This window comes from Elephas maximus, chromosome 9 (assembly GCF_024166365.1).
Source record: "Elephas maximus indicus isolate mEleMax1 chromosome 9, mEleMax1 primary haplotype, whole genome shotgun sequence".
NCBI lineage: Eukaryota > Metazoa > Chordata > Mammalia > Proboscidea > Elephantidae > Elephas > Elephas maximus.
This window is the reverse complement of record NC_064827.1, coordinates 106,195,516-106,216,938: the sequence shown is the minus strand read 5'-3', so window position 1 is coordinate 106,216,938 and position 21,423 is coordinate 106,195,516. Positions and strand designations below refer to the sequence as shown.

At 46.6% G+C, this 21,423-nt stretch overlaps 1 protein-coding gene across 21 annotated transcripts in view; it reads right to left on the bottom strand.

Moving 5' to 3' along the window:
• AOPEP (aminopeptidase O (putative)) overlaps positions 1–21,423 on the bottom strand; it is a 464,323-nt gene that overhangs the window by 187,363 nt on the left and 255,537 nt on the right. For 20 of the 21 annotated variants that reach the window (XR_007518652.1, XR_007518651.1, XM_049895757.1 and 17 more), the window contains 2 exons: positions 12,330–12,519; positions 4,918–5,024 (listed from right to left, as the gene is read on the bottom strand). The exons of the other annotated variant lie outside the window; for it this stretch is intronic. Coding sequence is in view for 18 of the 20 variants with exons in the window: in XM_049895757.1 (XP_049751714.1) it covers positions 4,918–5,024; positions 12,330–12,519 (297 nt within the window). In the remaining 2 variants the exon portion in view is untranslated. The remainder of the gene's footprint in view (positions 1–4,917; positions 5,025–12,329; positions 12,520–21,423) is intronic. 21 annotated transcript variants of the gene reach the window in all.

Genomic DNA, 21,423 nt, shown 5'->3' with positions numbered 1-21,423 from the left:
CCCTAATACTCTGAAATGACAAGCCAATCGCCAGGCTTTAGGAGGAGGCTGCAGCCTCATCACAGGCTCCTCAGCCAGGGAAGGCAGAGAAGGACGAAGGACGGGAACACACAAGGGACCGCTGTAACCAAATAAAACTTACAACAAAGCCAATCCAATACAGATTTGATGAGGTCCACCACGACTGGATGCTGGAAGGCACGGGAGGGATAAACGGAAAACAGCGCTTATAAAATCACTGGAATTAGTGAGTCACAGTCAAACAAAATTGTATTTTTTCTGTTCTCACTCTATTAATAAAATTAAACCCGTTGCTGTCGGGTTGATTCCGACTCATAGCGACCTACAGGACAGAATAGAACTGCCTCATAGGGTTTCCAAGGAGTGGCTGGTAGATTCCAACAGATGACCTTTTGGTTAGCAGCCGAGCTCTTAACCACTGCACCACCAGGGCTCCATTTTGTTAATAAACCAAAAAACCAAACCCACTGCCATAGGGTCGATTCCAACTCAAAGCGACCTTACAGGACAGAGTAGAACTGCCCCCGTAGAGTTTCCAAGGAGCGCCTGGCAGATTCCAACTGCCAACCTTTTGGTTAGCAGCTGTATCACTTAACCACTACACCACCAGAGTTTCCACTCCAGTATTAATCAGCACAACGTTGAGTTCTCTTTATTACCAATATCTTTTTTAAATAATCAGACACATGCTGTCATGGGTTAAAAGACAAAGATGCTTGGTCCAAGGATACTTTTTATTTTATAATTAAAAAATTTTTTATTGTGGTGAAATACATGGAACAAAACATTTCAACCATTTTTACCTGTGCAATTCAGTGACATTACCTACATTCACCATGCTGTGCAACCGTCACCGCTGTTTGCAAATTTGGTTATCGCCTTTAACAAGAAGTCTGTATCACTTGATTTCCCTTTCCCACTCCCACCTGCCCCAGGTAACCACTAATGACCTTTGGTCTCTATGCACTTGCATATTCTGGATATTTCATATAAGTGGGATCATATAATATTGGCCCTCTTGTGACTAACTTATTTCATTCAACATAATGTTTCAAGGTTGATGTTGTAGCACGTATTAAAAAAAAAAAAATTTAAGAACAAATTTTATGACTCTTCCTTTCACTTTCAATAATTTCCAGGTTCTCTGTATCTATTTAAGGGAGAATTCTAAGCAATGCGGGCAAACCAAAACAAGACTATAAAATTCAGTGTAGGTTCAGAATAATATCTTCTTCATTATAAGTGCATTGGATAACAATATTTTCCATATTGCTGGAGAGCAAGTCTTTCAACAGTCATGTTATAGTTAGGTTAAATTTAGGCAAACACAATTTCTGAATACTAAAACAAAGATAAACAAATGCCAAAATAAGCCTTGCCGCACACCCATTGCCGTCGAGTCAATTCCGACTCATAGCGACCCTATAGGACAGAGTAGAACTGCCTCATAGGGTTTCCAAGGAATGGCTGGTAGATTCAAACTGCAGACCTTTTGGTTAACAGCTGAGCTCTCAACGACTACGCCACCAGTGTTTCCAAACCCAAACTCGTTGTCAATTCTAACTCATAGTGACCCTACAGGACAGAGTAGGACTGCCCTATAGGATTTCCAAGGACGCTTTATTGTGATCCCTGCCAGAGTAGTCGGTGGTGGTAACCAAGCACCATACAGTTGTTCTGGGCTCAGTCTGGTGGAGGTTGTGGTATTTGTGGTCCATTAGTCCTTCGGACTAATCTTTCCATTGTATCTTCGGTTTTCTTCATTCTTTTTTGCTCCAGCCAGGATGGGACCAGTAGATGTATCTTAGATGGCCGCTTGCAGGCGTTTAAGATCCTAGATGCTACTCATCACAGTTGGATGTAGAACATTTTCTTTATAGACCATGTTATGCCAGTTGAGCTAGATGTCCCCCAAGACCCAAAGGTCACTTTTCTATCTTCACTTTACACTTCCTAGCAGTATCCAGCAGAACCAACCTTTCTGACTCACTTCTCTTTCATGGTTTCTATGACTCCCTGTGTCCTGGTTTTCAAATCACACACTGATTTTCCCAGGCTCCTTTGCTGGTTCCTTATCTTCCTCCCAACGTCTCCTTTTGCTTTCCTCTCTCCCTGGTGATTTCAATGTGCTCATAATTTCATAATATTTACAGGCTGAACGTTTCAACCTCTCCATTGGGCTCCTGACTTGTAAATCCTAGAGTTTTCAATATTGAATATCTGTTTGGCATCTCATCATCACTTATCTGTCAGTTTGTTGTACTGTGGTAGCTTGCATGTTGCTGTGATGCTGGAAGCTCTGCCACTGGTATTTCAAATACCAGCAGGGTCACCCATGGTAGACAGGTTTCAGCAGAGCTTGCAGACTAAGACAGACTTGAAAAAAACGGCTGGTGATCTACTTCTGAAAATTAGGTAACTAAAACTTCATGGATCACAACAGAACATTATTTGATATAGTGCTGAAAGATGAGCCCCCTAGGTTGGAAGGCACTCCAAACACACACTGGCCACAACAATGGACTTGAGCACACCAACTGCGATTGTAAAGAGGGCACAGGACAGGCAACGTTGCTTTCTGCTGTGCATGGGACCGCCATGAGTCAGAGTCAACTCCATAGCAATAAACAGCATTTGGCATCTCAAACTCAAACTCATGCAAAACTGAAATCTTGATTTTTCCCTCCAAAGTCTGCTTGTCCCACCGTCTTTACTATCTCAATAAATAGCATTGCCATCTACCCAGTTGTTCAGGTAAAAAACCTAGAAGTCATTATGGACACTCTCATTTCCCACTTTTCCGCCTTCCAAGACCTGCCAATTCTACCGTTAAAATATGTCTCAAATTGGCCTGCTTCTTGCTTCTGTCGCTGCCCCCCAGGCCCTCTTGCTGGATTCCTGCAACATTCTAACTCTTCTCTTCCTTCCCTTTTGCTGCCTACTCTCCACCGCTCACAGCAGCTCCAGGAGCACTGTAGAAACACCAGACAGATGGCCATCCTTCCTGCTGAAGGCCCTGTGCCCACTTCTATCGCACCTAGAGTAAGGCTTGCCTGCCCTGGCTCCTGCCTGCTGCTGCCCTCCTTTCTATCCTCGCTATCATAGACCCCCGAATTCCCCCATCAATCACTGTAAATCCTCTCACAGCCCTCTTCCCATCTGGAATTAGCTGTATATGCACTGTCCCCCACTAAGTAGAATCTCCTTGAGAGCAGGAACCTTGTCCTTGTCAGTCCTCTGCAGCTGGCCTGCCTGGCACCAGACTGGCGCCCAGTAAACATTCGCTGAGGGAATAAAAGCACGAACAGCATGGCTGTGTTGGGAATTCAGGGCTCCTGGCCCCAGGCCTGCTGCTTCCCATGGCCCCAGCCACTGCTCTCCTGAACAATGGGTGAGTCAGCCTGGATGCAGGGCTAGCGTGCAAACTCAGGACCTCTCCGTGGGAAGAGCAGAGCTCTCACACCCGCATCCTACAGCCCTGCACAGAGCCAGCAGCCCTGCACAGACCCAGCAGCCATGCACAGAGCCAGGAGCCCTACATAGAGCCAACAGCCATGCACAGAGCCAGCAGCCATGCACAGAGCCAGCAGCCAGCCTCCCTGAGGTCAGGCCGGGCTGGGGTAGGTTTCCAACAGGCTTCTGCCTGGGATGCTCTTCAGTCAGTAGTCACAAAGAGTGGGGGTGCTTATTTAAAACAAACAACAATGACAAAACCTTTCAAGGCAGACTTCTGCCAGGAAGGTAAATTGGCCTTCAGGATTGCCATCTAAAGTGGGGAGATGAGAAGGGAAAGCCCCTGGGTGCCCACCCTCCCCACCTGTCTGATTGTCGGTCAATACACTTGACTCTTGTCAAGACAGGGCAGGAGGCCCAGCTTCTGTTGTCATTGCAACCTCTGTGCTCCTGGGGCCTAGGCACAGGTTTCAGATAAACAACTCTTTAGGGTAGCGAAGGATGAGGCATTGGCGGTTCAGTGGTAGAATTCTCGCCTTCCCACGCAGGAGACCTGGGTTCAATTCCTAGCCAATGCGTCTTGCATGCGGCCATCACCCGTCTGTCAGCGGAAGCTTGCATGTTGCTATGACGCTGAACGCGTTTCAGCGGAGTGTCCAGACTCAGATGGACTAGGAAGAAAGGCCTGATCTACTTCCCAAAAAATCATTCAATGAAAACCCTATGGGTCACAGCAGCCTGATCCACAACCGATCATGGGGTGGCGCAGGACCGGGCAGGGTTTTGTTCTGATGCGTATGAGTCGAGGACTGCCTTGATGGCAGCTAACAGCAACAACTGAGTAGCGACAACAATGAGAAATGCAGAGAGTGAAAAAAACAGCAAGAAGTAAACCTAACAGTGCTGTAAAGCACAATCCAAAAAAAAAAAAATTTGCAGGAGCTGGGAGTAGGATCCTCCCACAGACAGGAGGGAGCAGGAGTGGCTTCCTGCTGGGATACATCTGAAACAAAAGGCCCCATTGACACAAACATCTGTTAATACTAAACACTTAGGGATAGAGATTTTCCCTGAAGTGTTTTTCCCTTTTCGTTTAAAGGGTTGCTGTCTGCCAGGCCGCCAAACTCCAGCCTTTTACATGTCCATGGCCACCATGTAAAGTGACTATTAGAGCTTCAAACAAAGAATTGGGTCCAGGAAATGGCCTCGTGGTTTTTTTTTTTTTTTTTTTGTCTGAATAGAGACACCAGGAGAACGTCAGAAGACAAATCCAAACCCACACCCTACAAGACTCAAAACAGAGCAATCCTCTGGCTGGGAGGATGGGCAAGCTGCCCGATCTGATTTACAAAGGAAACAGCCTATTTAATCAGAGGACCTGGGCGAGGCTTGCAGGGAAGGAGGGAGCGAGGAAGGAAGGCTGGGGTAACACCCCTGCTTTACCTTAGCACTTGCAGCTCTTCAGCCGAGTTCAGCACCTCGTCCCGGAGGCGGTGCCAGCGCAGGCAGGCGCGCAGCTCTTGCTGCTCCTGGGCCTCCTGGGGGGCCAGCTGCTCCACCACAGACAAACACACAAACACACATGCACAAAGCACAGTCATTGTTGCTTTCTTTCGGCTGGGTGAGAGCTGCCCAATGCAATGGCCTGCTTTGTTTCAAAGGAGGGGGTGGGTGACATTGTCAGCTTCCCCCACGGGGAAAGTCAGGGGGCCCAGGAGCCTTTGGTTCCACCGGTGAAGAACCCCCCACACACTCCGAGGCTGGTGGACGGGGCTGGGCTAGCCAGTTTGGGGGGCCCACCCCTGCACACACACCTGGCCTGGGAGCTGACTTCCCCAGGGGGCCATTTCTACTTTGATTCCATCCAGCCCTGCCCTGCTTTGTCTTTCTGCGCAGGGCAGGGAAGGGCCCCTCCATTTCCCTCCAATTTTTCCCAGCCCTCAATTTTGTTAAGGACTGTTTACAGTGGGGCCTGCTAATGAAGCCCAGATGATTCTGTTGCGTATAACCAGAAAGAGTGTACTGCCTGTCCTCCTTTGGGGGAGGGGTGGGCCATCGAGGCCCCAGGGCGTTAGGATGAGCTGCTGTCACTCTGATGTAGTCACTAGACCAAATGGCTATGATTTCCATAAGCAGAGTATCCTCTGGGGAGGAAAAAAATCTAGTATATATGAGCATTTCTTTTCTCACAGACTCTGGAAATGAGAGGTTTCTAATAATTCATTCCGAGTCCCTCAGCGGCGCACACAGATAACACGCTGCTAACCAAAAGGCTGGTGATTCGAGTCCATCCAGGTATGTCTCAGAACAAAGTCCTGGCGATCCACTTTCCAAAGACCAGCCACTGAAAACCTTACGGAGCGCAGTTCTGTTCCGACACATGCGGGCTGGAAAGGAGTCAGAGGCAACTCAAGGGCAGCTGGTTCTGCTGACAAGTCATTCGACAGACACTTCCTTAGTGTCTACTAGGCCCTGGGGGTTTATGGTGACCGGACAGAACCCCCATCCAAGAAGCCTGGAGGGAGACAGGCTGAGGAAGACCTGAGCTGCCTCCCACACCAGGGATGGTCAGGAGCCTTCCCGAGGAGGAGGTGGGGCCTCAGCCAGGGGAAGCAGCTCAGGAGGAGGGAAGGCAGGAGCAAGGCACTCAGGGTCTGGATATACTTAGGAACGGCAGGGCTGGGGTCAGGCTGGCAGCACGTACTGCTGGGGAGGTCGGAGAGGGGCTGAGAAGCCAGAAGAGGCTGGATATCAGCAGAGGTTGTGGGCCCTGAGAACGAGTTCAGACCTTCTCCTGGTGGAATGCCTGAGCTGTGTACCAGTGGTTTCCATCTCCTTGTTCAGGGAGTCCCCAACTCCACACCCTTCACCGTGCTGTCTAACGCTCAGCCTGCAGACCAGGCTCCTGGGTAGTGAAAGGACCTGAAGACCTTGCCATCAACGCGCCCTCAAGCCTCTTCAAGGGCACAGCCCGCACTGACTGAGAGGGTCAAATGAGGCGGCCCACCCATCGCTGCCCACAGAGTGCCCCTCTGCTGCTGAGAGCCTGGTGCAGCCACTAGTCAGGGACAGCACCAGCTCAGTAGCACCCATCAAGGGAGAGGTTAGAGCGATAGAAACACTTTTGGAAGCGTTTCCAAACTTTGTGCTGGAGTCTAGGACATCCACTTTGTGTGCACCTTGAAGGATGAGGAGGTGGGCCATCCCTGTGCCAAGTCAAGGGAGCAGAAGCGTTTCCCTTTGAGGCCTCTGGAGAAGTCACCTCCTCCATGAAGGCCTTCTGGCTCCCCTCCGACCTGTCCTTTCCCACCTTTGAACTCCTATAGTGTTTGGTGTTCACCTCTGTTTTCTGATTGCTTTTCTCCTTCTTTTCACTGTGTGCTTTGTCTTATTCTCACAGATGATGGTCTCTTTCAGCCTTTGCTCTCTGCAGAGCTAGCACAGAATGGACTCCTAGAAGATGTATGGCTGTTAGATGCGGCAGGCTGCTTCATGCACCTATCAGTGGAGGCAGCAGTGAGAGAAGGACCCAAGCAGAGAGATGAAGAGGGAAAGTATGGAAGAAGCACTCTAGTAATGATATCTCTGTCCTTTACACAGGATGAAAGGATCTAGATGGCATTATCAGATGCCTGAAATATCCTCAAAATTGCAAGACTAGAACAAATCTGGTTGTCTCAGAATGGGAACACCCCAAGGAAGGGATATGAGAGATGCATGTTGACACTAAACCCTTACTGAATGCCCACTATGTGCAAGGTGGTGGGAAACACAAAGAGGAGGAGAACAGGGAAGGAAAACCAGTATTTCTTGCCTATCCTCCACCTGTCAGGCATTGTGCTAAGCTCACTCACACATTGCTCCACTCATGATGCAAGATTCAGCATCCTTATCCCATCTTACAAATGAGGTAACTGAGGCTCAGGGAAGTGACACCACCTACTTCTACTCATGAAGCTGGTGAATAGCAGAGCTGAGATTCAAAGCCTGGTCTGACCCTGAACCCAGCCTTTCTTCCCGTACCCACCACGTGGCCTACCTTCAAGGAATGCCGTGCACCCTGCTGGCTCTACAGAAAAGGTGCAACGGGGCTTAGAGGATGAGTAACTCGCAGCTGTACTGTGAAAAAGGTCACAGTCTAGTTGTGAGGCTAAGAAAATCACATAGTGGAAGGAAGAAGGAGGAAAAATGAGAAAAAGAGATAACCGCCAAATATTGTGGGAGTTCAAAGTTTATAGGTTGTTGTTGTTAGCTGCCGTTGAGTCAGTTCCGACTCATAGCGGCCCCATGCACAACAGAACGAAATACTGCCCGGTCCTGCACCACCCTCACAATCATTGTTACGCTTGAGCTCATTGTTGCAGCCACTGTGTCAATCCACCTTGTTGAGGGTCTTCCTCTTTTCCGCTGACCCTGAACTCTGCCAAGCATGATGTCCTTCTCCAGGGACTGATCCCTCCTGACAACATGTCCAAAGTATGTAAGACCCAGTCTCGCCATCCTTGCCTCTAAGGAGCATTCTGGCCGCACTTCTTCCAAGACAGATTTCTTCGTTCTTTTAGCAGTTCATGGTATATTCAATATTCTTCACCAATACCACAATTCGAAGGTGTCAACTCTTCTCTGGTTTCCTTATTCATTGTCCACCTTTCACATGCATATGATGTGATTGAAAATACCATGGCTTGGGTCAGGCACACCTTAGTCTTCAGGGTGACATCTTTGCTCTTCAACACTTTGAAGAGGTCCTTTGCAGCAGATTTGCCAAATGCAATTCGTCTTTTGAATTCCTTACTGCTGCTTCCATGGCTGTTGATTGTGGAGCCAAGTAAAATGAAATCCTTGACAATTTCAATCTTTTCTCTGCTTATCATGATGTTGCTCATTGGTCCAGTTGTGAGGATTTTTGTTTTCTTTATGTTGAGGTGTAATCCATACTGAAGGCTGTGGTCTTTGATCTTCATTAGTAAGTGCTTCAAGTCCTCTTCACTTTCAGCAAGCAAGGTTGTGTCATTTGCATAATGCAGGTTGTTAATGAGTCTTCCTCCAATCCTGATGCCCCATTCTTCTTCATATAGTCCCGCTTCTCGGATTATTTGCTCAGCATACAGATTAAATAGGTATGGTGAAAGAATACAACCCTGACGCACACATTCCCTGACTTTAAACCAATCAGTATCCCCTTGTTCTGTCCGAACAACTGCCTCTTCATCTATGTAAAGGTTCCTCAAGAGCACAATTAAGTGTTCTGGAATTCCCATTCTTTGCACTGTTATCCATCGTCTGTTATGATCCACACAGTTGAATGCCTTTGCATAGTCAATAAAACACAGGTAAACATTCTTCTGGTGTTCTCTGCTTTCAGCCAGGATCCATCTGACATCAGCAATGATATCCCTGGTTCCATAACCTCTTCTGAAACTGGCCTGAATTTCTGGCAGTTCCCTGTAGATATACTGCTGCAGCCGTTTTTGAATGATCTTCAGCAAAATTTTGCTTGCGTGTGATATTAATGATATTGTTCTATAATTCCCACATTTGGTTGGATCACCTTTCTTGGGAATAAGCATAAATATGGATCTCTTCCAGTCAGTTGGCCAGGAAGCTGTCTTCCATATTTCTTGGCATAGACGAGTGAGCACCTCCAGCACTGCATCTGTTTGTTGAAACATTTCAATTGATATTCCATCAATTCCTGGAGCCTTGTTTTTCGCCAATGCCTTCAGAGCAGCTTGGACTTCTTCCTTCAGTACCATTGGTTCCTGATCACATGCCACCTCTTGAAATGGTTGAATATCAACTAATTCTTTTTGGTATAATGACTCTGTGTATTCCTTCCATCTTCTTTTGATGCTTCCTGCATCATTTAATATCTTCCCCCATGGAATTCTTCACTATTGCAACTCAAGGCTTGAATTTTTTCTTCAGTTCTTTCAGCTTGAGAAACTCCGAGTGTGTTCTTCCCTTTTGGTTTTCCATCTCCAGCTCTTTGCACATGTCATTATAATACTTTACTCTGTCTTCTCAAGAGGCCCTTTGAAATCTTCTGTTCGGTTCTTTTACTTCATCAATTTTTCCTTTTGCTTTAGCTGCTCAACGCTCAAGAGCAAGCTTCAGAGTCTCCTCTGACATCCATCTTGGTCTTTTCTTTCTTTCCTGTCTTTTCAGTGACCTCTTGCTTTCTTCATGAATGATGTCCTTGATGTCATTCCACAACTCGTCTGGTCTTCGGTCACTAGTGTTCAATGCATCAAATCTATTCTTGAGATGGTCTCTAAATTCAGGTGGGATATACTCAAGGTCATATTTTGGCTCTCGTGGACTTGCTCTGATTTTCTTCAGTTTCAGCTTGGACTTGCTCATGGGCAATTGATGGTCTGTTCCACAGTCGGCCCTTGGCCTTGTTCTGACTGATGATATTGAGCTTTTCCATCGTCTCTTTCCACAGATGTAGTCAATTTGATTTCTGTGTGTTCCATCTGGCGAGGTCCATGGGTATAGTCACCGCTTATGTTGGTGAAAGAAGGTATTTGCAATGAAGAAGTCGTTGGTCTTGCAAAATTCTATCATTCGATCTCTGGCATTGTTTCTATCACCAAGGCCATATTTTCCAACTACTGATCCTTCCTCTTTGTTTCCAACTTTCACCTTCCAATCGCCAGTAATTATCAATGCATCTTGATTGCACGTTCGATCAATTTCAGACTGTAGCAGCTGATAAAAATCTTCTATTTCTTCATCTTTGGCCCTAGTGGTTGGTGCATAAATTTGAATAACAGTCGTATTAATACAACTGGTCTTTCTTGTAAGCGTATGGATATTATCCTATCACTGACAGTGTTGTACTTCAGGATGGATCTTGAAAGGTTCTTTTTGACGATGAATGCGACACCATTCCCCTTCGAGTTGTCATTCCCAGCATAGTAGGCTATATGATTGTCTGATTCAAAATGGCCAATACCAGTCCATTTCAGCTCACTAATGCCTAGGATATCAATGTTCATGCATTCCATTTCATTTTTTGATGATTTCCAGTTTTCCTAGATTCAGGCTTCATACATTCTAGGTTCCAATTATTAATGGACGTTTGCAGCTGTTTCTTCTCATTTTGAGTCATGCCACTTCAGCAAATGAAGGTCCCAAAAGCTTTACTCCATCCACGTCATTAAGGTCGACTCTACTTTGAGGAGGCAGCTCTTCCCCAGTCATCTTTTGAGTGCCTTCCAACCTGGGGGGCTCATCTTCCAGCACTATATCAGACAATGTTCCGCTGCTATTCATAAGGTTTTTACTGGCTAATGATTTTCAGAAGTAGACTGCCGGGTCCGTCTTCCTAGTCTGTCTTAGTCTGGAAGCTCAGCTGAAACCTGTCCTCCATGGGTGACCCTGCTGGTATTTGAATACCAGTGGCATAGCTTCCAGCATCACAGCAACACTCAAGCCCCCCACAGTATGACAAACTGACAGACACGTGGGGAAAGTTAATAGGAGATAGTGTTAAATTCTGAGTGTGGTGAGCAGTCTGGGCTATGCAGAGAAGGTGACCTTGAGCAGGTTAATGAAGAATAAACAGGATTTCAACAGACAGAGGAACTTAAAAAAAATCAAATGGCTGTACACAAAAATGTTAATTTTGAAAAATGCCAAAAAGTTCAATGTGTAAGGGGCGGTGGTCATAGGAAAAAGAAGCTACTCAGGTATTAACCTGTTATTGTCGAGTTGATTCTGATTAATGGAGACCCTACTGGACAAAGTAGAACTGCCCCATAGGGTTTCCAAGGAGCACCTGGTGGATTCAAACTGCTGACCTTTTGGTTAGCAGCCGAGCTCTTAACCACTGTGCCACCAGAGCTCCACCCAGATATTAGGAACTGGAAAATAAGCAGAAAGCAGTGTAGTTGCAATATCCTCATTAGAACTGGTAACAAGTTCTTTAAAGCAGATGTTGCAAACTGGAGCATGTTAACCAAGTCAGGCTTCTGGATGTGTTTGATTTACACAATGTTTTTAAAATCAGTAAATTTCACGTGGACATCCAGATTGAAGGCTTTCCTTAAAAACTAGAAGGCCAGGCTATACTGAGTCTTCCCTCCAACGGGATAACTGGTTAGAGCTGAGTAGCAGCTGCCAGTTTCCCACAGTCCTCACCATTCCCTAACCTATAACACTGCTTCATTCTTCATTCATTACTTGCCAGCAGACATCACAGACTGACTCCTGATTTAAATTTGAATCTCATTATTTAAAAACAAAACCATGTTCAACATCACAACCACAACCACAAAGCATGGCTTGATTGTGCCATAGCCTGACTTTTTATTTAAGTCTTTGCTCAAATGTCCCCTTATCAGAAGGCTTTCTCTAGCCTCCTGTCAAATAGCTCTCCCCGATCATGCTCTACGGGCTTCATTTTTCTTCATAGCCCTCATCACTGCCTAACATGTTACAGATTCACTTGTTTACTTGTCTACTCTCTCCCCTAGCTCTAGATTGAGAACCCTCGTTCGTGCTGCCAGCCCCCAGCAAACAGAACAGTGCCAAGTGCGTAACCCAATGGCAACCAACCAGGTGCTGTCAAGTGGACCCCGAGTCATGGTGACCCCATGTGTGTCAGAGCAGAACTGCACTCTGTAGGGTTTTCAATGGTTGATCTTTGGAAGTAGATCACCAAGCCTTTCTTCCAAGGTGCCTCTGGATGGACTCCAACTTCCAACCTTTCAGATAACAGCCTAGCATGTTAACCATTTGCACCCCTCAGGGACTCCTAACACAGAACATATCTGTTGAATGAACGAATGAATATGAATAAAATTTGATGCCAAGTAATGAAATGCTTTGGATCACCTTAAACCTACCTGCTGTGCTTCAGCCCAAAATACATCCTCCAAGTGAGTGGCAAACCCTTCACTCAGCCACTCCTCCGTCCAGTCTCGGGCCCCAATGGCTAGGCCAAACCAGGCGTGGGCAATCTCATGGCAAAGGCGGGTCCCACAGAGGTGGCTGCTTCCAGTCAAGGTGCTCTGGGAGAGGAAGATGAGGTGTGGGCTGTGGATAATGGGGGACAAAAGACATAGAGTCTTGTTAGAGCCTGCCCTCATGGCTACCCCAGCGGGCGGCTTTCTTAGCCAGGCAAGCCTGTTATTATCATAGCATGTTAGATCTTGACCGATAGGCTTGCAGTTTAGGTGCTTTTAGACATAAATAAAGTGGCAGTTTATGTTTCTGGCAGAGATGCAGGTGGCCGTTTCTGCCAAGCAGTTGTCCCCGTTATCAAATGGCTATCACCTGTAATCAGTGATCTGCCTGAAGTTTTACACTGAAAAAATTACAAGACCCACGGAAGCATTTTCTCTGAAAGGCGGACCATAAAGGAAGAGCAGGTGTGAGAACGTGAAGCCTAGGCTGTCAGGCAAGTGATCAAAGACGACCCTTCAGCCAAAAAGCCGAGCAGCTTAAAAACAAATGGAGAAGTCATGCAGAAGGGCAGGGAATGCCAAGAAGAATGGGATCCAAAATTTTCCATTTCACACGGAGTGGGTCACTGAGTCACCAAACCAGCAGGTGCCACGGATGGGTGAGCTTTCCAAGAGACCCAGAAAAAAGCTGAGTCTCTGTAGGACAAAGGTATTCAGTGGTATCATTTCCTACCTGTAGGTGCTTATATGGCCACAGACAACAAAATTATGCTGAGAGAGAGAGCAAGGGAGCCAGGAGGAAGGTCGGAGTTAACCCGCCCAGGTGTGCAAACAGCCCCAGGGCTGGCACCAGCCTGGGAGATTTATCTAATCTCATTTTCAATACCTTGTTTCAAAACCCCAAATACCATGATTAGAGCTGCAGAGATGCAATGGGAGGAAGGGAGGCTGAAGGAAGAAGAGGCAAACAGAATACCTCTGACGCTTCCTCCATCAGCAGTCACCATTTATCCAGAACCTGTTTACAGTCTCCCTAATGAAGAATGTGGTCTTAAAAAGTCTCGCCTCCATCAAGTGAATCAAACGGTTATAAAACCTTCCAAATCAAAGAACTGTGTACACTGGCTCCTTTCTTCAGAGCCACTTGTTTGTTATCATGTCGTATCTGCACAGGCCAGTGCTGCTTGCAGAGTTTTCTTCCACCCCCGAGGCCATCATTTGAGAAAACCCCACCTATGTTTCCCTTGCACAACATCCCCAGTCAGCTCAGAGAGCGCCACTGAAACGTGGGTATCATGTGTGCCAAAATCGACAGCTTTCATCTGAAATAATATGGGCAGGCACACAAATGGAAAAGCATTGCCAGGGGCTTGGGATAGCCCATCAGAAATCCCAGAAAGTAAAGGTGGAGTTGGATCATTTAGGGGAGTCCCTGGGTGGTACAAATGGTTAACATGCTTAGCTGCTAATCAAAAGGTTGAAGGTTTGAGTCCACCTAAAGGCGCCTCAGAAGAAAGGCCCAGTGATCAATTTCTGAAAAATCAGCCATTGAAAACCCTGTGGAGCACATTTCTACCCTGACACATGTGGGGTTGCCATGAGTTGACTTGACGGCAACTGGTTTGGTATTTGTGGGGGCAGAATTTAAGACAGAATGGTTAGCTGTGACAACTACAACATTGTTTTTGTGTGTCATCGGGTCAATTCCAACTCATAGTGACCCTACAGGGCAGAGTGGAACGGTCCCATAGGGTCTCCTAGGCTATAACTTTTACAGAAGCAGATCTCCAGGCCTTTTTTCCCACAGACTCACTACTAGGTTCGAACCACTGACCTTCCGGTTAACAGCCAAGTGCTGAACCGCTGCACCACCAGGGCTCCTTCTGCCAACATTCGTTCAGAGCATGAACTGAACATTAAAAACAAAAAACAAAACAACAAAACAGGAAGGAAGGAAACTGAGAGGCACAGGTGCTCAGCTCCTCTTCCTGAGAAAGCACCCCAATTGAGAAGACAACCAGTGCAGCCTAGCATTTTCAAGGAAACGACCCCTTGCTCTGGCATGTGCAGTGCTACAAAGAAAAGCCACAGAAATGCACCAAGTAAATAACATTCCAGACATACTCCTGGCAGCGGCTCACTCTTTTGGCTAAAACAAAACAGGAGTAACTTCAGGTCTTATAAACAGACTCAAAGACAAGGCTGCATTGGAAGGGTCCCCCAGCCAGCCAGGCAGCCAGCCCCCAGCCAGCCAGGCGGTGCACACATTGTTATAGAGATGGTATCGCTGACCCAGCAAGGCTGTACAAGCTAGTGACTGGAACTGCAGCAGTACTGGTCATAAAGAAAAAGCCCCCACGGGCCAGAGTGGCCTGCCCACTGTTTTGTCCCATCCAAGGCCCATTTATGCAAATACAAAAGTCCACAGGGGCCTGAAGGAATGCACTGCGTGGGGCTGGCATTTCATTTCCCTATCCTTTAGTTTTTCTCCCTGGAGCAGCCTTTTCTGGGTCCCGCAGACTCCCCTCACCACCTGTTAAGTACCTTGGAGACACTACCACCCTGGCCTTGGCCCATCAGGCAGACGCTGGCATTGGTGGAGTCTCTAAAGTTGTACTGCCCATCCTCAATCTTTGCTTCCTAGGCGAGAGATAAATGTGTTTCCTTCTGTCCTGGTTCGGAAGGAAGTGTGTCTAATAATGTAAAAACGGCCTCACCACCAGTGGAAAACATGCCCCTCTCCCTGAGAAGCAATTTTCCCATTGACAGCCACACCCTAAACCCTCCTCCAGCCTGTTCTGCCCTCTAGAATTGGGACTCACCTACTGGGGACTCAACTTTATATTTGGGGTTCTAGTTCTCTGTGAAGGAAACAACTTCTTTCTTCAAACTAAGTTAAAAACATGGAGTAAGGATTTGGATGATAACCTTTCTCAAGGGTTTTTAACAAAATTCTGACATAAAAAAGGAACCAAAAGAATTTTCTTTCAAGGAGAATTTCCTCCCCTCCTTTTGACCCGAAATGTCAGAATTTCTCATGTTAAGTAGAATTTTAAACCTCTTATCTTTGTGTCCTGAACTGCTTTTCTTCAACAGTGAGTGAAGAAAAGTGAAATAATGCTCTTGAGTTGACTTCGAGGAATAACAGTGAATTATCTTTCACCAACAGCATCGCTTGCCTCATCTCCAACTTCAAAACAGAAGGAGTTTTGCCACTTTTCTCCTCCTGCTGTAACCTTGATTCCTAGGTCTCAACCCGGCTCCTCACACATCTCCGGCTTCTCAGAACCTTATTCACGGTCCTAATCAGCCAGCTGGTGATCACTCTTCACATTGACAAGGCCCATTTTAAAACGAGGTTGCTTTTCCTTCGTTCTTTTCCCCCTTCGAAAGGCCTGTGTCAACTGCCTCTACAAATGCCAAACTGTTGATTTCATCATCCTCACAGAAGATGGAAAAGAGTCACATCCATGGCATTTTCATCCTAAAAAACGTTTCTTTTTTGTTTTTGTTATTTTAATCATGGAGTTTACTAACTTTCCCAGATAAGAGGGGGGCAGGAAAGTAATATTCTCAACTCTCTCTCAAAACTCACCACCCCTCTTGCTTGTGATCTCAATCACAAATTTCCTTTTGCTACATGTGGCCTGAGGAGGGGGCGGTGGGGCAGGACGCGTGTGCTCGGTTCTTCTCCAGAGCCCACCTGCACAGTGACCTCCTGACAAAGGCCTGGCGGTATTACTGCACGGTGGCCACCTTGCCCTTCGAGATTAAAAATACTAGGCCCGCATTGAAAGCAGCTTCTCAGGACCGTGCGTTCAGCTCCCTACCCAGCCAGATTAGAATGCTGCGTCCATTAATTTGAAACATGCTTCTAGCAGAGGAAGGAGTGCCTTCATTACTCTCAGGAGCTGCTCCAGCCCTTCGGGAGGAATTCAATTTGGAACGGAAATGGGGAATTTCATCAGATCTTAAGTAGGGGCTGGTGTTTGATTTATTTCTGTTTTTTCCAGGGAGACCTGTCCGGTGTGGCCCATCTTGCGGCTCGGCAAGTGATACAGCAATTATCAGCTCTGGCTAGAAGCTGCTACCACAGTGGGCAAAGCAGGTTGCGTGGGTGGAATCAGAGGACAGGAAATTGCTTTTGCCTAAGGACAAGAGGAGCCCCCCAGGCCACCCCTCCCATCATCCTGGAGCAGACCCCAATTCCACTGACAGGGGTGGGTGGGGGTGGGGGGAGGAGGGATCCCGCTTTTTTATATAGATCCTCTGAGGTACATCCAGGAAACAGATTTATCTTCCACCAAGCTGGAACTTCTTGTGGGTTAAAAGTTTGTTTGTTTTTTTTTTTCACAATTCCAGCAGTATGTGGACCCCAACATCCATCACAGAGAGGAAGGAAGAGCCTCAAAGAGGAAAACAAAGGCCCATTTTCCTCCAAAGTCAAATTGCAGGACTCTAAGAGTCTTATAATCAAATGAAAGCAACTTTTACTTGGGGGATTTAATTACTTGCTAATTTCATTTGGAAAACTAAAAAGTAGACTCATGGTAGCCTGAGGCGATCGGAGAGGGGGGACAAGTCCTCACAACCCCTCTGGTAGGTCAATACCATGCTTTCTCTTTCCTTCATAGGGTGTGAAGTGATATATGCCAGCACTCCAACCGATGCGTTTATGGATCAAACACGCAGCTCCTGCCCCTTCGTCTTGGTAGTGAAATCCCTTAGTCCCTCCTTCCCAGAGGCAGTCTAGTGCAGGAGATTCATCTGGTGTTTCAGAGGCAGAAGCGTAGCCCAGACAACCTGGCAGGGCTCCTTCTCCCTTCTGGCTCCTAGACTGCTCCGTAGGGAACGGTCATCTTCCATTTCTCTCATCTGACATCCACTGTACCTACCTAGTGTAACCTTTAAACTGGGGGCTGTAGGGGGTGAGGGAATATTCTTTTGGGGATATGGAGCTTTCAGTAGCCTGAGGTGGGAACCAGTTCCAAAAACCTGAAGAAAACACGCTACATCCGATCAATGTAACACGTGGGAAAGGGGACCTGGATTTGAGGGAAAAGGCTAAAAAAAAAAAAAAAATGCTAGTCAGTGTAAAATAGAGGGTAAAGAGGACAATGAGATGGATCGACACAGTGGCTGCAACAAGGTGCTCAAGCATAACAATGATCCTGAGGATGGCACAAGACTGGGCAGTGTTTTGTTCTGTTGTACTTAGGGTCGCTATGAGTCGGAGCCGACTTGACAGCACCTAACAACAACAAAACTCAGCGTAGGGAACCCTGGGGGCATAGTGTTAAGAGCTACGGCTGCTTACCAAAAGGTTGGCAGTTCAAATGCACCAGCTGCTCCTTGGAAACCCTATGGGCAGTTCTACTCTGTCCTATAGGGTTGCTAAGAGTTGGAATCAACTTGACAGCAATGGGTTAGTCAGTATAAGGAGTCCCTAGTTGGTGCAAAGGGTTTAACATGCTTGGCTACTAACTGAAAGTTGGAGGTTCGAGTCCATCCAGAGGTACCTCAAAAGAAAGGCCTGCTGAAAAATCAGCCACTGAAAACAGTTCTACTCTCATACCCATGGAGTCGCCATGAGTCAGAGTTGATTTGACGGCAACTGGTAGTCAGTTTGAGTTTTCCTCTAAATATTGTGAATAGCAAATAGGCAAACAGACAAACTGCAAGGTGATGATGGTGGAGAATGACTACAGGAGCCTCCAGGGCCACATTCCTGTTACTCCTGTGAAAAACACATCTTCTTTCTAAAGACTCATATTGCTGGAGTGCTTGCTAAGCACTGCAGGTTACATACATCATTTTCATTTAATCTACCTCACAACTTTATAAGATAGAGTTTATTATTATTTCCATTTTATAGATAATGAAAGTGAGGCATAGAAAGGCTAAGTGACTGGCCCAAGGTCGGAGAGCTGGCAGGTAATGAGCCAGTATTGGAACTCACACAGTCTGGACTCCAAAGCCCAGGGTTACTGGGGTTAGACCTGTGACTTCGGGGTGTCTGTTCCTCTTTGTCAGCTCAAGCCCATGGTACAGTAATCATTGCTGTCCCGGGAGTTCTATCTTCAGAGTCCGCCCAAGGCAAGCCACCAGCTGTGTCCTCAGACTCTCGTTCCCTAAATCTACATCACAGCCCGAGCTGGCCCAAGGACACCAGACCTTGTGACCAGCAAAGGTTTTACCTCTTCCTAACAGGATGGGTGGAGAAGTGTGGAGTGGGAAAGGAGGAAAAGGAGGAGGACAAAGTCAGGGAACACCACTACCCCAACTGCTGCTGCCAATGCCTCCACAGAGCCTAATTTCCTAAACTCAGTACCTGGCTCTTCATAACCCTGTTCTGGGCTGGAAGGCCCCAGTGGGTCAACACAGGAGGTGATCAGACAAACAGGTGCAAGGGTGTTTTGGTCAGTCCTCAGGTGTGATTCTAGGAGCCCAGGAAGGGTGATGCACCCCAGTCTGCCTCCTCCTAGCCTCTACTTCCTACCAGCATTGCTAAAGCTTATTACCCTTTACAAGTAGAGACAGTTGAAAGCAGGTCACAAACTCAAAGCGCAACAAGAGCCAAGTAAATACCAAATGAGGGAAGTGGGCAAGAGAATGGGAGGAGTAGATAACAAATGAGGGAAGTGAATAGAAAGAGGAAGGAAGTAGATAATAATAGAAGGAAGTAGATGAGAGGGAAGTAGGTGACGAGAGAGGTGGGTAACAAGAGAGAGAAGTAGGTAACAAGGGAGGGAAGTAGGCAACAAGAGAGGGAAGTAGGTAACAAGGGAGGGAAGTAGGTAACAAGGGAGGGAAGTAGGTTAACAAGGGAGGGAAGTAGGTTAACAAGGGAGGGAAGTAGGTAACAAGGGAGGGAAGTAGGTAACAAGAGGGGGAAGTAGGTAACAAGGGAGGGAAGTAGGTAACAAGGGAGAGAAGTAGGTAACAAGGGAGGGAAGTAGGTAACAAGGGAGGGAAGCAGGTAACAAGGGAGGGAAGCAGGTAACAAGGGACTGAAGCAGGTAGCAAGGGAGGGAAGTAGGTAACAAGAGGGGGAAGTAGGTAACAAGGGAGGGAAGTAGGTAACAAGAGGGGGAAGTAGGTAACAAGGGAGGGAAGTAGGTAACAAGGGAGGGAAGTAGGTAACAAGGGAGGGAAGTAGAAAAAAGGAGGAGAGAAGCAGGTTGGTCATTTGCATGTTAAATATTTAGGAATCTCTTCCATTCCCCAAAATTCCGCCTCCCCCCCTCCACCCCTTCTTTTTTCTTTGAAATTCCTGGTCCTCCCCAGGTGTCTCTTATTTTCCTACGTTTGAAAGAGACTTAAGTACTGTACTGGAGTTCACACAGCACCAACAGTGCCTGCCACCTCATCCTAGGTGGGAATGTTGACTCAGCATGGCCAAAACTCTGGATTTTTAGGTTAAATCTTCTGATTTGCAAATGGTAGCTCAACAATTTTTAAGAATACTATGATGAGGCAAACAAACCTGCCAACAGGAGCTATAGGTTTACAATCTCTGGTTTAAAGCAGGTATCTTGGGAGAAGCAACTGTGGTTTCGGTCCATACTGAGATATAAACAACTGATACCTGGATCCCATCAGGGCTGGGTGTAGGTGCTCGCAGGAGAGAGGGAAAGCATAAAAGAGCACAGATGACAGAGGGGAGCAGAGAGGGAAGGGGCTGCTAGTAAGGGGGGGCTGGGGACCCCAGAACATTTTTGCCAACCTCACTGTTTTGTTTACTTGCTAACAGGATAAGCACCACCATGGGAGAACAAAACACAGAGGCCACCTTTGGCTATGAGGCAGCCCTTCCGACCGTACGAAGTCACTTTACTTCTTCCCATTAGGCAAAACGTCCAGAGAGATCAACTTTTAGACTTCAGCCCTGTATGATAATAGGGGGCAATGCACAATTACAAGGAGGCAATTACCCCAAATTACTAGGAAGATGGCAGGAGGTAGTGTCTAGTGGTTCTTCTCATCTAAAAGCTCAACAAAGCTGCAAGTGGATGTCTCAGGTTTTAAAGCTAAAGAATCAGAGACAATCATGAACCTATGACTAGAAGAACTAGATGGTGCCCGGCTACCACTATCAATCACTCTAAGCAGGGCCACAATAGATGGACTCTGACAGAATAAGCTAAAAATGTGGAACACAGCCTCAAATTTCAAAAAAAACAAAACAGAAAACAAACAAGACCTACTGGACTTGTTGAGAGTGGAGGACTTCCCGAGTCCATTGCCCTAAGATACTCTTTAAACCTTGAACCAAAACCAACTCCTAAGGTCACTTTGTAGCTAAATAACAAATTGGCTCAAAACATAATGAATTTATCACCTGTAATTTCTGTGCTCCTTTAAAAAATCACCTCTAATGAGACCACCTTGAAGACTAAGGTGCACCTGACCCACGCCATGTTGTTTTCAATCACCTCATATACATGCAAAAGCTGGACAATAAATAAGGACGACCGAAGAAAAACTGACACCTCTGAATTACGGTGTTGGCAAAGAATGCTGAATATACCATGGACTGCCAAAAGAACGAACAAATCTGTCTTGGAAGAAATACAGACAGAATGCTCCTTAGAAGCAAGGATGGCGAAACTACGTCTCACAAACTTTGGACATGTTATCAGGAGGGACCAGTCCCTGGAGAAGGACATCATGCTTGGTAAAGTCGAGGGTCAGTGAAAAAGAGGAAGACCCTCAATGAGATGGATTGACACAGTGGCTACAACAATGTGCTCAAGCATAACAATGATTGTGAGGATGGCGCAGGACTGGGCAGTGTTTCACTCTGTTGTACATAGGGGTTGCTAGGAGTTGGAACTGACTCGACGGCATCTAACAACAACAACCTATGAGACCACACAGTCAACAATTAGTTTAAGACAAAGATAAAAATGGAAAGGGGCAGGGGAACTGGATGAATGGAAATGGAACTACCAGAACAGAAATAATGAGAATGTTCACGTACTGTGAAGAAGGTGACCAATGTCACTGAACAATTTGGGTAGAAATTGTTGAA